The 17,311-nt window shown below is 51.2% G+C and overlaps 3 gene segments (V, D, J or C); all 3 read right to left on the bottom strand.

The window, feature by feature from the left end:
• Positions 1-1,750: 1,750 nt before the first annotated feature.
• LOC120380452 lies at positions 1,751-2,508 on the bottom strand. The segment is given in 2 exon segments: positions 1,751-2,193; positions 2,378-2,508. Coding segments are annotated over 2 exon segments (450 nt in total).
• A 9,560-nt stretch (positions 2,509-12,068) lies between these two features.
• On the bottom strand, positions 12,069-12,551 carry LOC120380821. The segment is given in 2 exon segments: positions 12,069-12,412; positions 12,506-12,551. Coding segments are annotated over 2 exon segments (390 nt in total).
• Positions 12,552-14,919: 2,368 nt separating this feature from the next.
• Positions 14,920-15,619, bottom strand: LOC120380819. The segment is given in 2 exon segments: positions 14,920-15,308; positions 15,503-15,619. Coding segments are annotated over 2 exon segments (435 nt in total).
• Between the last annotated feature and the right edge of the window lie 1,692 nt (positions 15,620-17,311).

The following is a 17,311-nucleotide window of genomic DNA, read 5'->3' as shown; positions in this document are numbered from 1 at the left end:
GAGCAGGGAATCACTGAGTGACCCACCCCCTGTGGCCCATTCCCAGCTTCTGGAGACCCTAGGCGCCAGGACCACAACTAGCACCAAATCTATCAGCGCTAAGCATCATCACCAAGATCATTTACTTAGTTAATTATTAATAAGCAATTAATTATAGACAGAAGCTTTCTCCTGATTGTGTTTAAAGAAGTTGTGTGACATGAACGCTACGTGTTTCTAAACCATCCACAGGATGTAATATTAAGGGATAACAACAAAAAACACCACCGCAAATATTCCCATTCCCACTGATTTTCAGACAAATAGCAGCATTCACGCTGACACACAGATCTCCGTTCCCATGATCACTCGTGTTCCCTTTCATATCCCCACCCTCATTCACATACACTGGAGGGGGGAGTTCTCAGGGAATGTCCCATAGACAGTTACACTGAACGATGCTCAGACGATGAGGGTTGGTGGGTGGGTGGCTCCATAATGCGCCATGGTACTAGGCTCTCAGACTGGCTGGAGACCAGTTCACTGATGAGGCTAATCGGAGTGAGACAATGTACAGGGCAGAGAGTGAAATAAATCTATAAACAGACACGACCCAGCTCTCTGGCATTGACCAACAGGGATCTGGGGAACAGCCTTGTTCCCTTCTATAGCTGCCAGGGTTTGTGTTTTCACCTCTCCTGCTTTCTATCCGCACACGGGAACTGAGAGGTGAACATGGGACTATTTTAGGCTTCTGCTGCAGCTGCCAGGAAGGTTTTTGTCTGAGCCCAGACTGGCTTCCCCTCACTGTGTGTGTCAGTGTCTCTACACGGCGGTGTCCTTGGCTTTCAGGCTGTTCATGTGCAAGCGGAAGGTGTTGCTGTCCTTGGAGGCTGCAGATCTCCCCTGGATGGAGGAGGCGTAACAGTGGATGGAGGGATCATAGTACCTGGCCCGCCACCCCAGCCCCATCCTGGGGTCCCGTCTGACCCAGCCCATCCAGGCGCTGCTCAGAGCGAACCCGCTGCTGGCACATTGCAGCGTATGGGACTCTCCGGGCTGCTTCAGCGCTGGCCCCGACTGGCTCAGAGCCACCTGGGAGCGGGCCCCTGGGGCACAAGGGAGAAAACAAGGCAGCGGTACATTGGAGCAGGGAATTTTAATCGAAGGGGGAAAATGAGTTGCATTAACCACTGAATTTGCATCTCCTCCTCTTTATAAGACACATCTTGGACCTCAGCCCTCAGCAAACTCAGCCTCCCGGAGGTGGGTGTAGTGGGAAAGTCTTACCTGAGTGAAGGAGAAGAGTAGAACTTCACTCAAAGAATAATTTCTGCAGGGTTCTCTACAATTTTTAGAGACAAAATTCCTTCTTGATTGCTCATCTTAAGAACATAAAAACAGCCACACTGGGTCACACCAAAGGTCCATCTAGCCCAGTATCCTGTTTTCTGAGAGTGGCCAATGCCAGGTGCCCCAGAGGGAATGAACACAACAGGGAATGATCCAGTGATCCATCCACTGTCACCCATTCCCAGCTTCTAGCAAATAGACTCTTTAAATAATGTTTCTGGCATTTCTTCCTCTTCGTTCATGTTCACAAGGCGGGTTGAAAGGCAGAAAGCTAATGATCAATAGCTACTGAGGCGGATTCAATTTCTCCATTGCTACCCACTAAGTAAAGTCCTCGCTATTCTCTCAACATAGCGAGTCTTTAACTGCCAATCTGCATTTCGAGATGACTGAAGCCCAGATACATTATTGGCGGTTTCTTATTCCATTTCCCGGTGTCTCAGCTGCTCTGCCGTGTCAGTGCCTGCTGCTCTCTGCTGGCCCTGAGAGCTGTTTGCGTCCGAGGAGGAGGTTTTTGTATTCACTGCAGTTGATTTCTGATCGCTGTGTCTCTCGCACAGTAATACCAGGCGGTGTCTTCCGCTTTCAGGCTGGTCATTTGCAGATACACCAGGCTGTTCGAGTCGTCTCTGGAGATGGTGAATCGCCCTTTAACCGCTTCACTGTAAAACGTGCTTTGGCTACTAGCAGGGTTGTATATCAGTGCGACCCACTCCAGGTCCTTCCCGGGCGCCTGACGGACCCAGCTCATATGGTAGCTGGTGAAGTTGAACCCGGAGGCTTTGCAGGAGAGGCGGAGAGAGTCTCCGGGCTTTTTCACATCCCCTCCCGACTCCACCAGAAGAACCTGGGACCGGACATCTGGGGGGTGGGGGAGAAGGAAAAAAGCCATTAAGAATCATGTTAACACACGACCTGAGCCAAAGCTCACAGAAGCCGTTGGGGAGCGGCTCGTTCATTTCACTGCGCTTTGGGCTGGGGCAGGAATGTACAAACTGCCCCGGAGTCTCCCACCGATGCTGGGGGCGGGGGAGGGGGGAAGTACCTGGAAGAGCCGCTAGAGCCAAGAGAAGATTCAGCCACAATATCATGCTGCTGACGCTGGGGGGTGTTTCCGATGGTAACTGCAAGACCTTGGCCTGCTCCCCGTTCATACTCTGCCCTCCAGGAGAACACCAGATTTATGCAGGGCTCCGAGACACTGAATTTGCATCTCCCCTCTTTAAAAATCACACCCCAGACCGCAGCCCTCGTTAAACTCGGGCCTCCCGGAGACGGGTTCGGCGGCAGAAGATATTCGGCGGGAGAAGGAGGGTTGGAGTCTCTCTGACAGGCTCATTGCTGCAGTGACCTCTAGGGATGCTCGCTGCCTCTGACAGGCAAAATGCACCATCGATTGTTCACCTGCCGCTGAGCTCTGTCTGTTCTTCGTCTGTGAGTCCTTGCCACCGTGTGTCCCAGTGCAGAGAGCGCTAGGCCGGGCCATGGGACACTGGCTGTTTATTCCTTGGTCTTCTGGGTTGCCTTGGATAAGTCACTTCTCTCTGTAAAATTGGTATAGAGACCCTGACCCTCCTTTGTGAAGTGCGCTGAGATCGCTATGTAAATGCTAGGGGTTAGTGCTATTACTGATGTCTGAAAACATATTTTTCTTCTTCTAGAAGGAGGCAGGCATTGCAAAGCAGGGGTGCTGGAACAATATCTATAGTGCGGATGCTGAGAGACACTGAACCAAACTGGAAACCCTGTATATGATGGAAACCACTTCAAGCCAGGGCTGGAGCAGCACCCCTAGTTCCACCACCTATGTTTGACACTCTTCCTTGCAATGCTGGATGACCAGACAGAATTATTATTAGATTAGCACCTTTAAATGAATGGGAGTTGGGTGTGGGTACCCCCTAGCCTGCTTTGAATGTTGTAGCCCAGAAGTCCTAAAGCGCTAAACTCTGCTAACTCATACAGTGAAAATGGACAGTCGGTACCTGAAAAAATCTCCAGCCTAGGATTATAACCCAGCAGGTATTTGTATGCGTGTGTAACTGTAAGTGACAGAGAACTCCCGTTGCTTTGAGTGGGGTTAATTGTAAAAAAAATCTGTTGCACAGAAGTTATTTCACTCTTCTCCTTCTTAGTATTAGTGTCAATATTATTTTCAACACCCACTGTATATAGGCAATAATACAGATAAAAATGTCAATAAGCTAAATGAAAGTCTCCATGGGAACGCTGGATAAAATAATAAAAATTAACAGTAATACATAGACCTTAGAAGCTGAGCCCTGCCCCTGTGTTGATGTATTCTGATACGGGGGGAGTTTTTAAAGGATCTTAGCTTAAGCAATGTAACTTCTCAAATCCCGTGGGGGTTGGAAACCTCACAACGTTGGGTTCCTTTGAAAACAGGGAGCAAACTCTCTAATGGGTGGAGGACCTGTTGTTTCTCAGGGGAGATCCAGTGCGCTCAGCGGCACAGCTCAGCAACATTTCAGAGTGAGCAATCTCTTACAAAGATTGCTGTGTAAAATCCCACAGCAGTCTGGGGCTGGGATATTCCAAACAGTTTAAGGGAGATAGTAGGTCAGGGGATGATTTTCAAGGATGCAAGTTAATTCGTGATTTCATCTAGACCCTAGAACAATTTCTTAAGCCTTGATTCAGGAAAGCACTTAGACATTTCTTAACCCCATCTCTGTGCAGGACTCCACTTCCAGTTCAGCACAATTCGTAGTGCCATGGATTTAACGTCACACTTAATTCTCGGTAATGCCAGTGGCTATTCAAGATCTGAAAGAATGTTTGTCTCATATCACTAAAACACATAGAAATCCCTAAATATTTACATGCTGATAGGTGCACAAACACGCTCTTTAATACTAATACCTTAAATAATTTAATAAATCGGCATTTAATTGTAGTTCACTGCTGCCCTCTGCAGCATGTTGGTAAAGTTGTACCATTTCATCTCGGTTTTTGTTCCGTGTTTAATAGCTTTAATCTGCTCACTGTGTGCCTAGCCCAGTAATACCGGGCGGTGTTCTCGGGCTTCAGGCCGGTCATTTGCAGATACAGCAGGTTGTTGGGGCTGTCCCTGGAGATGCTGAAGCGTCCCTTGAAGGACTGGGCGTAGTTGATGGTAGTTGAAGTTGGGTGTATTTCCCCGATCCACTCCGGTCCCGTCCCAGGGGCCTGGTGGACCCAGCTCATCCAGTAGCTGCTGAGGGTGAACCCGGTGGGTTTTCAGTAAAGGCGGAGAGAGTCTCCGGGCTTTTTCACATAAACTTGCGGGTCCAGGGGCTGGATCTGCGACCGGGCACCTGGGAATAGAAAGATATTATAAATCATATCAATAGTAATAACGATAATAGATTGCTCCCTTGCCCCGCCAATGCTTTCCGGGGGAGGAGAAACCTTCCAGAGCTGCTACAATGAACAGTAAATGGTGCTAAAGTCTCATTTTCCCTGGAGTTGGAGGGAAAGGCTCTGAGGGGATTAGCTGATAACTGCACAGACACAGGGGGCTGCGGATTGTCTCTCTGGGTGCAGCCTGGGCAGAGAGAGGCACAGATTTAAACAGGAAGTGTCACCCCTGTTTGTATATCCCGCTCCTTATAAGACACACAAACTCCTTCCCTGAGTGATCAAATTTCTTATCCTCCGATTCCGAGGGGTGGGCGAAGAATTTGTGTAACTTTTGGACCCAAACCTTCCTGAACTGAGAAGGGACATGGCTTTGACTGCCATTGTCATCGGATGAGCTCCTACATGGAGAGCAAATATTTAATCCGGGGCTCTTTAATCTGACAGACAAAAGGTATAACAGGAATCAAAGGCTGGAGGTTGAAACTTGACACATTCAGATTGGAAATAGGGTGCAAATATCTAAGTGAGAATAATTGGCCATTGGACCAACTCACCAATGATCCTGGTATGTTCTCCATCGCTGACCATTTTTTAACCAAGAATGCACGTTTTTTCCCTGGGAGATCTGCCTGAGAGATTATTTTCGGGGAAGTTCTCTGGCCTGTGGAGGTTCGATTAGATGTTCAAATGGTCCATTCTGGCCTTGGAATCCATCAATCAATGAGCAACCAGTCACCTGGATAATGGTGCTGACCTCCCTGCAAAGCGCTTTGAGATCTAAGAGGAAGTGGTGACGGTGACAGGGCCACGGAGGGGGGGGGATTTTCCCCAGGCCCCGCAGCGGCCCCCAGGAGAATGTCGGAGGATCCCCCCCTCCACCCATTCCCCGGCGCCTCAGCACACCAGGAGCGGCCCTGGACAGTGCTAAAGCAGCGAGGCTTGGGTGGGGCCTGAGCTCCTCCGGCTCAGAGCCACGTGGTAAGGGGCTGGGCCTGTGAGCTGCAAGCTCAGGTCCCGCTGGAGCCACGCCGCTGCAGCGCTGTCCAGGGTCGCTCCTGGATGCCGCACGCTGAGGCTCCAGAAGAGCGGGGAGGTGGGGGTAAATGGCATGATAAGGGGGCCGGCGCTGGGGGGGTGGGATACGGGGTAGGGGGGACAGTCAAGGGACAGGTAGGGGACAGAGGTTCAGGGGGGCGATCAGGGGATGGAGAATGGGGGGTTGGATTGTGGGCATTCAGAAGGTCTGTCAGGACTCAGAAGGGGCGGGGGGGTGGAGTCGGGGCAGTCAGGGGACAGGGAGTGGGGGTACATAGGGGTGGGGTCCTGGGGGTGTTTGGAGAGGGTCTTGGGGGGGCGGTCAGGGGACAAGGAGCAGGATGGGTCAGGGATTCTGAGGGGGCAGTCAGGGGGCAGGAAGTGAGAGGGGATCAGATAGGGGGCATTTTGAGGAGGCACAGCCTTCCCTACCCTAAAGCTCATTCAGCAGTTTGAGGCTTGCAGAGGGCTATTTAACACAAAGAGCCAAGCTGTTAGCTTTTCTCTTAGGGCTACCATCCCTTTCACTTCTCAAATGCCAAATTATAGTCTACATTTAATTTCAGTGCCATAGGGAGATTCATGTCAGGGGCGGGTAGCTTCATTGAAAATTAGCCACTTTAGCTTAACTGTGATAGAGCCAAGAGAGCCATGGGGGAGGGATCACAGGAGAAGAGCAATATCATACACCACCTACCTCCTTCCCAACCCTACCAAGGGAGACCCCCCCTCCCCTGCATTCCCTGAGGCTCCAGGAGAGTTAATTCAGTGGTTCTCAAACTTTTGTACTGGTGACCCCTTTCACATAGCAAACCTCTGAATGGGACCCTCCCCCCTTTATAAATTAAAATACTTTTAAATATATTTAACATTATTATAAATGCTGGAGGCAAAGTGGGGTTTGAGGTGGAGGCTGACAGCTCGGGATCGCCAGTAATAACCTCGTGACCCCCTGAGGGGTCCCAACCCCCAGTTTGAGAACCCCTGGGGTAATTTAATTTCAGCACCCTGTGTCCATTCACATGCTTGTGATATTTTGAGCATGTCAGTTTTCACAATATAGGCTCATCCCAGATTCTGGAACAAGCTCAAATGCTCAGTTTGTGGAGTATGTACATAAGTTATACTAAAGACAAACCCCCAGTAACCGTCTCCAGTTTGTGAGGGACCCCGTGGAGCCAGTCTCTAGGAAAAAGATAAATGCATGGAGTTTATGTCCATTAATGGCTATTAGCCAGGATAGGTAAAGAATGGTGTCCCTAGCCTCTGTTTGTCCAAGGATGGAGATGGATGGCAGGAGAGAGATCACTTGATCATCACCTGTGAGGTTCACTCCCTCTGGGGCACTTGGCTTTGGCCACTGTTGGTAGACAGGATACTGAGCTGGATGGACCTTTGGTCTGACCCATTCTTATGTTCTAAGCTAAATGAACCCAAAGTTATGGAGACAGATATGAGTCAAGGAAGCCAGCAGAGTATCAGAAACCTGGGAAAATCTCTGACTGGATGGGCTCAGGCGTTTGGTCACAAGCTGAGGTGGTTCAAAAGTTTTGGATTTTTTTTAAGCAGAATTTTTTTATTGTTTCTTTAAACAAACCAACACAGCAAGTAGCAAATAGTTGGCCACATACTTCTGAAACCCCAAACCATGTTCAGGTTTTGGCAGACTAATTTCAGCTTTTCAATTAAAAATCCCACAACACATTTTGAAGGAAAGCAGACATTGTCCATGATTTTTTCTGCTTTTTAAAAACCTTGAGTTTTCAATCCAAAAAAAGTTTTGATGGAAAATATTTGTCCAACCCTTTTAATGAGCTTTGGTGCATTTTGGTGCCGGGGGGGGGGGCAAGTGGGGCAATTTGCCCGAGGCCCCACAGGGGCCCCCATGAGTATACAGTATTCTATAGTATTGCAACTTTTTTTATGGAAGGGGCCCCTGAAATTGCTTGTCCCCAGGCTCCCTGAATCCTCTGGGCAGCCCTGGCATCAATTAGTGGATCCATTTATCGTGTCCAGATGAGATGTGATAAATTGATCTCTGATACATCGAACACTACCCGCGGATCTGGCGGGTTGTATAGACGTACACTTAGTCTCTTTGACTGGGTGAAGCCACTTTAGCTCAGCATGGTCAGTCTGCAGGTGGAATCTGTGTCCCCAGTTGCATGGGCATAACTTCTCCCGAGCGTACAAAATGGCATAACATTCCTGAGACAGACCAGTGGCTTTCCCTCTCAGGGCAGGTCTTCAACACCTGCTGGATTGGCAGGTCGGGATTGATCTATCAGGGTTTGATTTATTACAGGGGTCCCCAACGCGGTGCCTGCGTGCACCATGGTGCCCATGGGGGCATCTAAATGTGCCTGCATCCTAGACGGCGGTCGAGCACCCGCCGAAATGCCGCTGAAATTCGGCGGCATTTTGGTGGCGACACCTCTGGATGACACCGCTTGATCTAGATCAGTGGTCCGCAACCTTTTTGTCTGTCACACGCCAGATGAAGGACCATGGCGGCGGTTGAGCATCTGCAAAAATGCTGCTGAATTTCTGTGGCATTTCGGTGGTGACGCCTCTCAATGACGTTGCTTATCGGCAGCAAGCAGCATCATCGAGAGGCATCTTAGCTGAAATTCCGCAGAAATTTGGCAGCATTTAGTCAGATGCTCGACTGCCGGCCAGGACGCTGGCACATTTAGATGCTGCCGTGGGCACTGTGTTGGGGACCCCCTGGTCTAGATGGTGCTGGTCCTGCCATGAGTGCAGGGGACTGGACATGATGGCCTCTTGAGGTCCCTTCCAGTTCTTTGATTCTAAGTCTTCATGTACGTGTGTAGATGTTCCTCTCTGTTTGTGGGTTTTTTGTTTGTTTGTGTGTTTGGAGTAGAAAAAGGGGTGAGAAGAGCTCTTAGCATGGCAGTGCCTGAAGTGGAGCAATTACAGGTTGAATCATTATAGAATGAAAACCAAATGTGCCTGCTGCTGGAGGGGAAGTTTCTCAGGAGAATTGGCCGGTCACTGCTCAGACCCAGGGGACTCCGAACTGTGTCTCTGGGTGCTGCCTGGGCAGAGAAAGGGAGAGATTTGAACAAGAAACTTCTCAACCTATTTGCATATTCCCTTCCTTATAAGACACAAGCTCCTGCCCTTTGCTTTAGTCTCAGTCTTGAAGAAGAGAACTCAGAGGGTCCCTTATTCTGTGTTGTGAAGCGCCTGGGCTAGGGGATCATGTCTGTGCTTTTACCTAAGGGAGAAGTAAAATGGGCTCTGATTTCCCAATGTCAGTGGGGTGAAAACAATCCACCAGCCGCTTGGGAAAGTCCCGGTGGTGCCACATTCCCAGGCTCAGCGGAGTGGGGTTTGTTCAGGCGCTGGGTGATCTCTGCCGACAGCCCCGCCCGGACTCTGAATGGTCCATTTCCATATCCAGCCTCCAGCTCTCCGTGCCTCAGTCTTCCCTCTCTGACCCAGGGGCTGGGATAGTTCCCGGCCTCCCGGCAGTGCTGTGGGGATAAAGGCGATAACCGCGTGTGAAGGGCCGAGATGCCACGGTGAGGGGCCCCACACGGATTATAATGAAATAATCACCTTCCCCTGCGTTACTGCCCTAAACGTCCCAGTTTGCTGAAAGGGCCAGAGCCTCCCTGGTGTAAATCCGGAGTAACTCGAGTCTAGCGGAAGCAGCTGTGGTGACATTACACCAGCGGAGGATTTGGCCCCAGGAGCAATTCGCTCCATCAGTTGGGTGTGATGCGAACCCCAATGCGCTTGTCCCGTTTACACCGACAGACGCTGCCCTATGAGTCTGACACCGAGACGGGCTCCGGGAGAGCCAACGTGCCGGGTCAGCAAGGGGAGAGCAACTGAGGACAGGACTCGCTCCGGATCGGGGTTCAGTAATGGAGCGAGGGATCTCTGCACCCAGCGGGGCTCTGGGCAGGAAGGGGACACACATTGCCCGGGAACGGAAGGGTTAAAACTGCCGGGAGGTTTGTGAGAGGGTACGTCTACACTACAGGATTATTCCGAATTTGCATAAACCGGTTTTGTAAAACAGATTTTATAAAATCGGGTGGAGCGCGGCCATACTAAGCACATTAAATCGGTGGTGTGCGTCCATGGTCCGTGGCTAGCGTCGATTTCTGGAGCGTTGCACTGTGGGTAGCTATTCCCTAGCTATCCCATAGTTCCCGCAGCCTCCCCCGCCCCTTGGAACTTCCGGGTTGAGATCCCAGTGCCTGATGGGGCAAAAATCATTGTCGCGGGTGGTTCTGGGTAAATGTCGTCAGTCACTCCTTCGTCTGGGAAAGCAACGGCAGACAAGCATTTCGCGACTTTTTCCCCTGGATTGCCCTGGCAGATGCCATAGCATGGCAATCATGGAGCTTGTTTTGCGGTTTGTGACTCTCACCGTATGTGTACTAGATGCCGCTCACAGAGGCGATTCAGCAGCGCTACACAGAAGCATGCTTTTGCTTTTGCATGATAGCAGAGATGGTTACTAGCCATATTGCACCATCCCAACCCTTCCATAAATTGGAACTGAGGATGATCATGGCTACCAGTCCTTTTGTACCATTTGCTGTTAGTGCCCCTGGCCAATCAGCCAGGGGTGCAAAAGCCAAGATTGGTTACTAGCCATATTGCACCTTCCATTGTTTTGTACCATTAGCTGCTGTCATAAGTGCCCCTGGCCGATAAGCCAGGGGCGCAAAAGCAAAAATTGGGAATGACTCCCTGAGTCAATCCCTCCTTTTTGGTATCTAAAAATAGAATCAGTGCTGCCTAATATAGGCAAGTGTGCTAGAGAACCACCATATCATAGAACCAGAGAGCACAGCTGCTCTGTGTCAGAGCCTGCAGAAATTATCTGTATGCTATTCACAGGGGGTGCTCCTGTAACAACCCCACCTGTTGATTCCGTTCTTCCCCCAGCCTTTCTTGGCTACCGTAGCATTGTCCCCCCACTTGTGTGATGAATTAATAAAGAATGCAGGAATAAGACACACTGACTTGTTAGTGAGAAATGAGTGGAAGGCAGCCTCCAGCTGCTATGATAGTCCAGACAGGACATTAAGCAGTGTGTAGGAGAGAAGCCCAGCATCCCACTGCTACTCCAGGGGCAACTGAATCTTTTCTTTACACATGAAGGGTGGGGGCTGATGGAGCTCAGCCCCCTATTGCTATGATGAGGATGGTTACCAGCCATATTGCACCATCCATCCACCAGAAAAAATTAGGGCCAATAGGCTGATGACGAGGACGGTTACCAGTCCTTTTGTACCATCAGCTGAGGCTGATCATGAGGATGGATTTCCAGCTTTTTGCATGATCAGCTGATGCTGATGCTGAGGATGGATTTCCATCATATTGTACCATCAGCTGCCCATGGCGGGGGGGAGCAAGGATGTTGGTGTTGAGTGCTGCACTATCGCGTCTATCTGCAGCATTCAGTAAAGATAGGGTGACATGTAAAAGAGTCAGAGGATTGTTTTACCTTTCGCTTCTGGGGGTGGGTGGGGGGTGGGTGAGTAGATTGCCAAGCTATGCCCTGACCCGCGGACAGTGTGTTTGACCCTAGAAGCATTTGGAGCTCAGCCAAGAATGCAAATAATTTTCGGAGGCTGCAGGAACTGTGGGATAGCTTCAGTCCTCCAGTCCATGAGCATCCATTTGATTCTTTGGCTTTCCGTTACGCTTGTCACGCTGCAGTGCGCTGAGTCCCTGCTATGGCGTCTGTCTGGAGATTTTTAAAAAAGGATTCTGAATTTCATCTTCTGTAACGGAGCACTGATAGAACGGATTTGCCTGCCCTTACAGCAATCACATCCGCATGGTCCATGCGGGAGCTCTTTTTTTAGTTTGATTTCGGACTGCATCGCCACCCGTGCTGATCGGAGCTCCATGCTGGGCAAACAGGAAATATTCAAAAGTTCGCGGGGCTTTTCCTGTCTACCTGACCACTGCATCCGAGTTCAGATTGCGGTCCAGAGCGGTCACTGGTGCACTGTGGGATAGCTCCCGGAGGCCAATACCATCGATCAGCGTCCACACTAACCCTAATCCGATATGTTAATACCGATACTGGCATTACTCCTCTCGTTAGGGAGGAGTACAGAAACCGGTTTAAAGAGCCATTAAAATCGATATAAGGTGCCTCCTAGTGTGGACGGTTGTGGCGTTAAATCGGTTTTACGCTCCTAAAACCGATTTAAACGCCTAGTGTAGACCAGGCCTTACATTCACCCGGGTGCCGGGTCTCCTGTCCGAGCCCGGAGCGGTGTGTGTGTCACTGCTGCCCCCGCGCGGCTGCTGGATGAAGCGCGATTCCGCAGCCTGGGTTATTGTATGACCACAAACCGGTTTCGTGTGACTGTGTCTCTCGCACAGTAATAGCGGGCGGTGTCCTCGGGCTTCAGGCCGGTCATTTGCAGATACAGCTCACTCTTGGGATTATCCCTGGAGATGGTGAATCGGCCTTTGACGGAATCAGGGTAATATATATCACTCCCATCGTACCTTATAGCAGCGACCCATTCAAGTCCCTTCCCGGGAGCCTGTTGGACCCAGTGCATCCAGTAGCTGCTGAAGGTGAAGCCGGAGGCTTTGCAGGAGAGGCGGAGAGAGTCTCCGAGCTTTTTCACATCCCCTCCGGACTCCACCAGCTGCACCTGGGACCGGACACCTGGGAATAAAGACAGGCCATTAATATCGGTATAAAAACAGCGGTAACACAATGTTCTTCTAACTCTGCCAGTTATTCAGAGGAGGAAAATACCTTCCAAAGCTGCTATAGCGAAAATTACAAGGAGCAAAAATCCCATTTTCTCGGGTGCTGGAGGGGAATGTTCTCAGGGACTGGCTGGATACTGCACAGACCCAGGGGCTGCGGATTGTGTCTCCGGGTGTAGCCTGGGCAGAGGGCGGCACAGATTTAAACAGGAAACTGGCTCCCTCATTTGCATGTCCCCGCTTTATAAGAGACACACACTCCTGCTACCAGTGATCTGAGTGACCCGCCCCAGGGCTCCCGGTGCAGGAGTCAGACTGTCCTGGCCTGTGTGTCTGTGCAGCGCCGGGCACAGGGCGCTGGGCTCCTCCTGACACTTTCGGACCCCTGGGAGGAATGAACAGCTCCCTGCAGTGACTGTATTTCCTCACCCAGGAACTGAGGGCTGGTTATTGTGAGGTGATGTTGGGGCTCGGGGTGACTCAGCTCTGGATCCCCGTTCCATGCGCACAAGGGCCATGCAACGTCCTATCGGGGGGGGGGGGGGTCAGAGTCTGGCGAGGGGTCGTGTCCCAGGGATCCATTGGGCTGGGCCACCCGCTGGAGAGGGAAGATTCCCCATGGCGCAGGGGGGGATTGGGGACAGAAGCCCCTTTCCCTTCTCGGCAGTGACCGGCTCCATTGAAATGATCCATGACACTAGGAACGTGATCGGAGCAAGCCTGGCTCGTGCTTTGGGCCGGGTCTGGGGCCCGCCTGTGGGTGCAGGTGGGAGAAGCTGGGGGGGCAGGACGCGGAGTCTGAGGGCAGAGTTAAGGTTTTGCAATGGAGCCTCCCTGACATTAGTGGGCCGAGAACGGCGTGTCTGGGAGATTTTCTGTAGTGGGGAGTCAAGGGAGGATTAAGGCTACAGTGAAGGAAGATGATTCTGCGCGGCTGATATTTATATTCGTGTTTCTATTTCTGTTCCCAGTCACGTGCCACTTCCCATTTACACTCGGGTTGTAAACTCAGTGGGACTGAGAGAGGTTTTATGGTCTGTGTTTGTACCGTGCCGAGGACTATGGGAGCCTAGACTGTAATTAAGAACATAAGAAGGGCCAGACTGGGTCAGACCAAGGGTCCATCCAGCCCAGTGTCCTGTCTCCGACAGTGGCCAGTGCCAGGTGCCCCAGAGGGAGTGAACAGAACAGGCGCTGGGACAGAGGTGGGCAAACTACAGCCTGTGGGCCGCACAGAGGATTCCGGGGGCGGGGTCTTGGGCGGCGGGGGGCAGTAAGTCGGCGGTGGGGGTGCTTCCATTCCGGGACCTGCCGCCAAATTGCCCCAAGACCCATGGCGGGGACCCCCGCCGCCGACGTGCGGCCCCCACCGCGGGTCTTCGGGGCACTTCGGAGGCGGGTCCCTGCCGCCCAATTACTGCGGAAGATCCGGCTGCACTCAGGCGGCGGGTCCCACTTCGGCGGTAATTCGGTGGCTGGGGGGGGGTCCTTCTGTCCCGGAGAGGAAGGACCCCCGCTAGCGAAGAGCAGGAGCGAAGAAGCTCTGGGGGCCCCCAGCGAGTGAAGGACCCTGCTCCAGGGGCCCCGAAAAACTCTCGTGGGGGCCCCAGCTGGGCCCGGGGCAAATTGCCCCACATGCCGCCCCCACCTCCGGGCGGCCCTGGTCTCTGGAGCTGGTGAACCGCCCTACGACAGCGTTAGAGCACCACTGGTGCCATCCGCGTAGGGAGCTAATTCCAGCCACCCACTGCAGCCCCTTCCCGGGAGCCTGTCGGGCCCAGCGCAGGCGTATCTGCTGCAGGGGAACCCGGAGGCTTTGCAGGAGAGGCGGAGAGAGTCTCCGGGCTTGTTCACATCCCCTCCGGACTCCACCAGCTGCACCTGGGAAGGAAGCCACAATAAAAATCACATAGAAAGAGCAACAGTCTGAGGAGAAGGGTCAGAGCTCTGGAGATGGGATAAAAACCGTCCCTGTGCAGAAGGGCAGCGTAAGGCTCTGCCAGTGGATAAATCCTGCAGGAGGCTTAGGTGGGGCTCGGGAGCTGGAGAGGACCTTCGCCTGGCTCCTGTAAAAAGGGGTGAAGTTCAACCACAGAGAATGATCAGCCTCAGTACAAAAGCGATAGATGATCACTGACCCCACCCCCCGCCTTCCAGTCCAGAATCCTCCCTCAGGGCTCCGCATTCCCGCTGCTCTTCGTTAAGGGCTCGGCGTCTCCATCGACTTCACTGGGGAAGGAGGGATCCGTAAACGGCGGAGTATCTGATCCGAAAGCTCTGGTGGGCACTGGGGGCATCCACAGAGCGAGGGCGGATGCACCTGTTCTTTCCTCCTGCTCCGTGAAATAGACCCTGGGCATCCGCTCCCTGCGCTCCCCGGGGGAGTGGGGTCAGCAGAGCCTCTGTCTGCTGGCACAGCTCTGTGCGGTGTCCCTGAGGGGAGACACTTCGTGCATGTTCTCAGTGCTGGGGAGCAGAGCTGCTGCCTTCCCTGGTCTCTGCAGGGGGAGGTTTTTGTTTGAGCTCAAACTCGCTTCCCCGCACTGTGTCTCTCGCACAGTAATACACGGCGGTGTCCTCGGGCTTCAGGCCGGTCATTTGCAGGTAGAAGTTGGCGCTGTCCTTGGAGGCTGTGAATCGCCCCTGGATGGAGGCGGAGTAGTAATTCGTGACTGAAGATTTGTGATAGTGAACCAGCCACTCCAGTCCCTTTCCCGGCTGCTGCCTGACCCAGTCCATCCACCAGTCGTTAGGAACAAACCCGCTCACGGCGCATTTCAGCTGGGTGGATTCCCCGGGCTGCTTCACTTCGAGACCCGACTGGGTCAGAACAACCTGCGAACGGGCCCCTGGAGGGGAGGAGGAGGGAAAAGAGGGAACAGGGAAGGAACCAGTCAAGTTAAATACATTCTCCATCGGTTAACAGGAATAAAATAAATAAAATAACAAAGAAATGAATAAAATCGTGTTTACATATAACGACATTAATGCCAATAATATCCCATCTGCCTGCATGTCCAATGCGTTCAGGGGAAGAAAATACCTGCCAAAGCCGCTACAATGAAAAGTAAGTGGCGCCAAAGTCTCATTCTCCCTGATGCAGGAGGGGAAACTTCTCGGGGAATTGGCTGGTATCTGCCCAGACACAGGGGGCTGAGGATTGTCTCTCCGGGTGCAGCGTGGGGAGACTGAGCGAGAGATTTAAACAGGGACCTGCCACCTCTATTTGCATATCCCCCTCCTTATAAGAGATACAAACACCTTCCCTTAATGGGCTGAACTACTGAGTCTCTGATAGGAGTCTCCTTAGGGGTCGCCAGCCTATCAGAAGTGCTGTGCCGAGCCTTCCTTTATTCACTCTGATTTAAGGTTTCGGGCGCCAGTCATACATTGTAACGTTTTTAGAAGGTCTCTTTGGGTGAGTCTATAATACAGAACTAAATGGTTGTTGCATGTAAAGTAAATAAGGTTTTTAAAATGTTTAAGAAGCTTCATTTAACATTAAATTAAAATGCAGAGCCCCGGGACCAGTGGCCAGGACCCGGGCAGTGTGAGTGCCACTGAAAATCAGCTGCGTGCTGCCTTCGGTGCACGTGCCATAGGTTGCCTACCCGAGCGAGTGATGCGACTCTTTACTGCGTGTATGTGCAGCCCCTGGAACATCGGGGTGAGACCCTGATTATACTTTCACATCACTGGGGAAATAAGGAGATAATGTCAATGACGTCACTTAGCTCCCATTAATGTCCATGGGTTGCTCTTAAATCAACTGTGTTGAAGAGAAATATTCCCTTTGTCTTTAGTGGGCTTCGGCTCATGTTGTGTGAGAGAAGAATATTTGGCCAGAGAGCAGAACAGATGAAGATTAAACATTCGATGAGTACCAGGAAGTGTGAACATTTATGATCTCTTTTAAGATTATGTCGGGTTTAAAGCTGCAGACCTTGGTCTCGGGGTTGCATCCTGTGATTTTTAGGGAGGGTAAAATTCACCTTGGGAAATTGTAAAATGACAAATAATTTGAACCAAAATCTCAGCTTCCTGGATGTAGAGAAATACAATTTTCAAGGATGGGAAGTAAATGAGAACCTGTAGACAAGCCAGAGTGTCTGTATAGGGAGAGAGAAAAGGTCAGAGGCAGGGCAGAATTTAACCGGGACATTTAGTTCATACTTTGCGTAGACACCTATAAATAGAAGAGACACTCCCCTTAGTCTGTGCTCTGAGCATTGTAACCATGGGTTGAGAGAAAGAGGGAAAGGGAGATGTGTATTCGATAGATAGATAGATAGATAGATAGATGGATGGGGATAGATAGATAGAGGGGGTGGATGGGGATAGATAGATAGATAGATAGATAGAGGGGGTGGATGGGGATAGATAGATGCAGGAATGGATAAACAGAAGGCTCGGTAATCGGAATTGGCCCTATGTTCACACGTTGTATAGATAATCGTTTATTGATGAGGCTAATAGTGATGAGATCGATATTTATACCCAGTATTTAATGCCTTTCTAAGTTAACGTTTCACAACGATGGACCATCACTGCACAGTGTCTCTAGGACCAGCTGTGTGACTTTCTATAGCTGTGAGGCTTTGTGTTTTGGTTTATCCTGCCTTTTCCTCTCCTTTGGGAAATGGGGACGGTGCGAGGGTGTTTTAATGCCTTTTGCACATACTATTTATTCTACACTGTATAAATATTTCAATCAAACATTTGACCCCGAGGGTCTCCCTAACCTTTTCCCATCAGGCAGAGACCAAGCCCTGGATCTTTGTCTTTTGTGGCACTGACCTAGGCTAAATCCGCCCATCATGAACTGAACAAAGTGTTTCCTCTTCCGAGTTTC

The sequence above is a fragment of the Mauremys reevesii genome, linkage group 13, assembly GCF_016161935.1.
Source record: "Mauremys reevesii isolate NIE-2019 linkage group 13, ASM1616193v1, whole genome shotgun sequence".
NCBI lineage: Eukaryota > Metazoa > Chordata > Testudines > Geoemydidae > Mauremys > Mauremys reevesii.
This window is presented reverse-complemented; position numbering and strand designations above follow the sequence as displayed.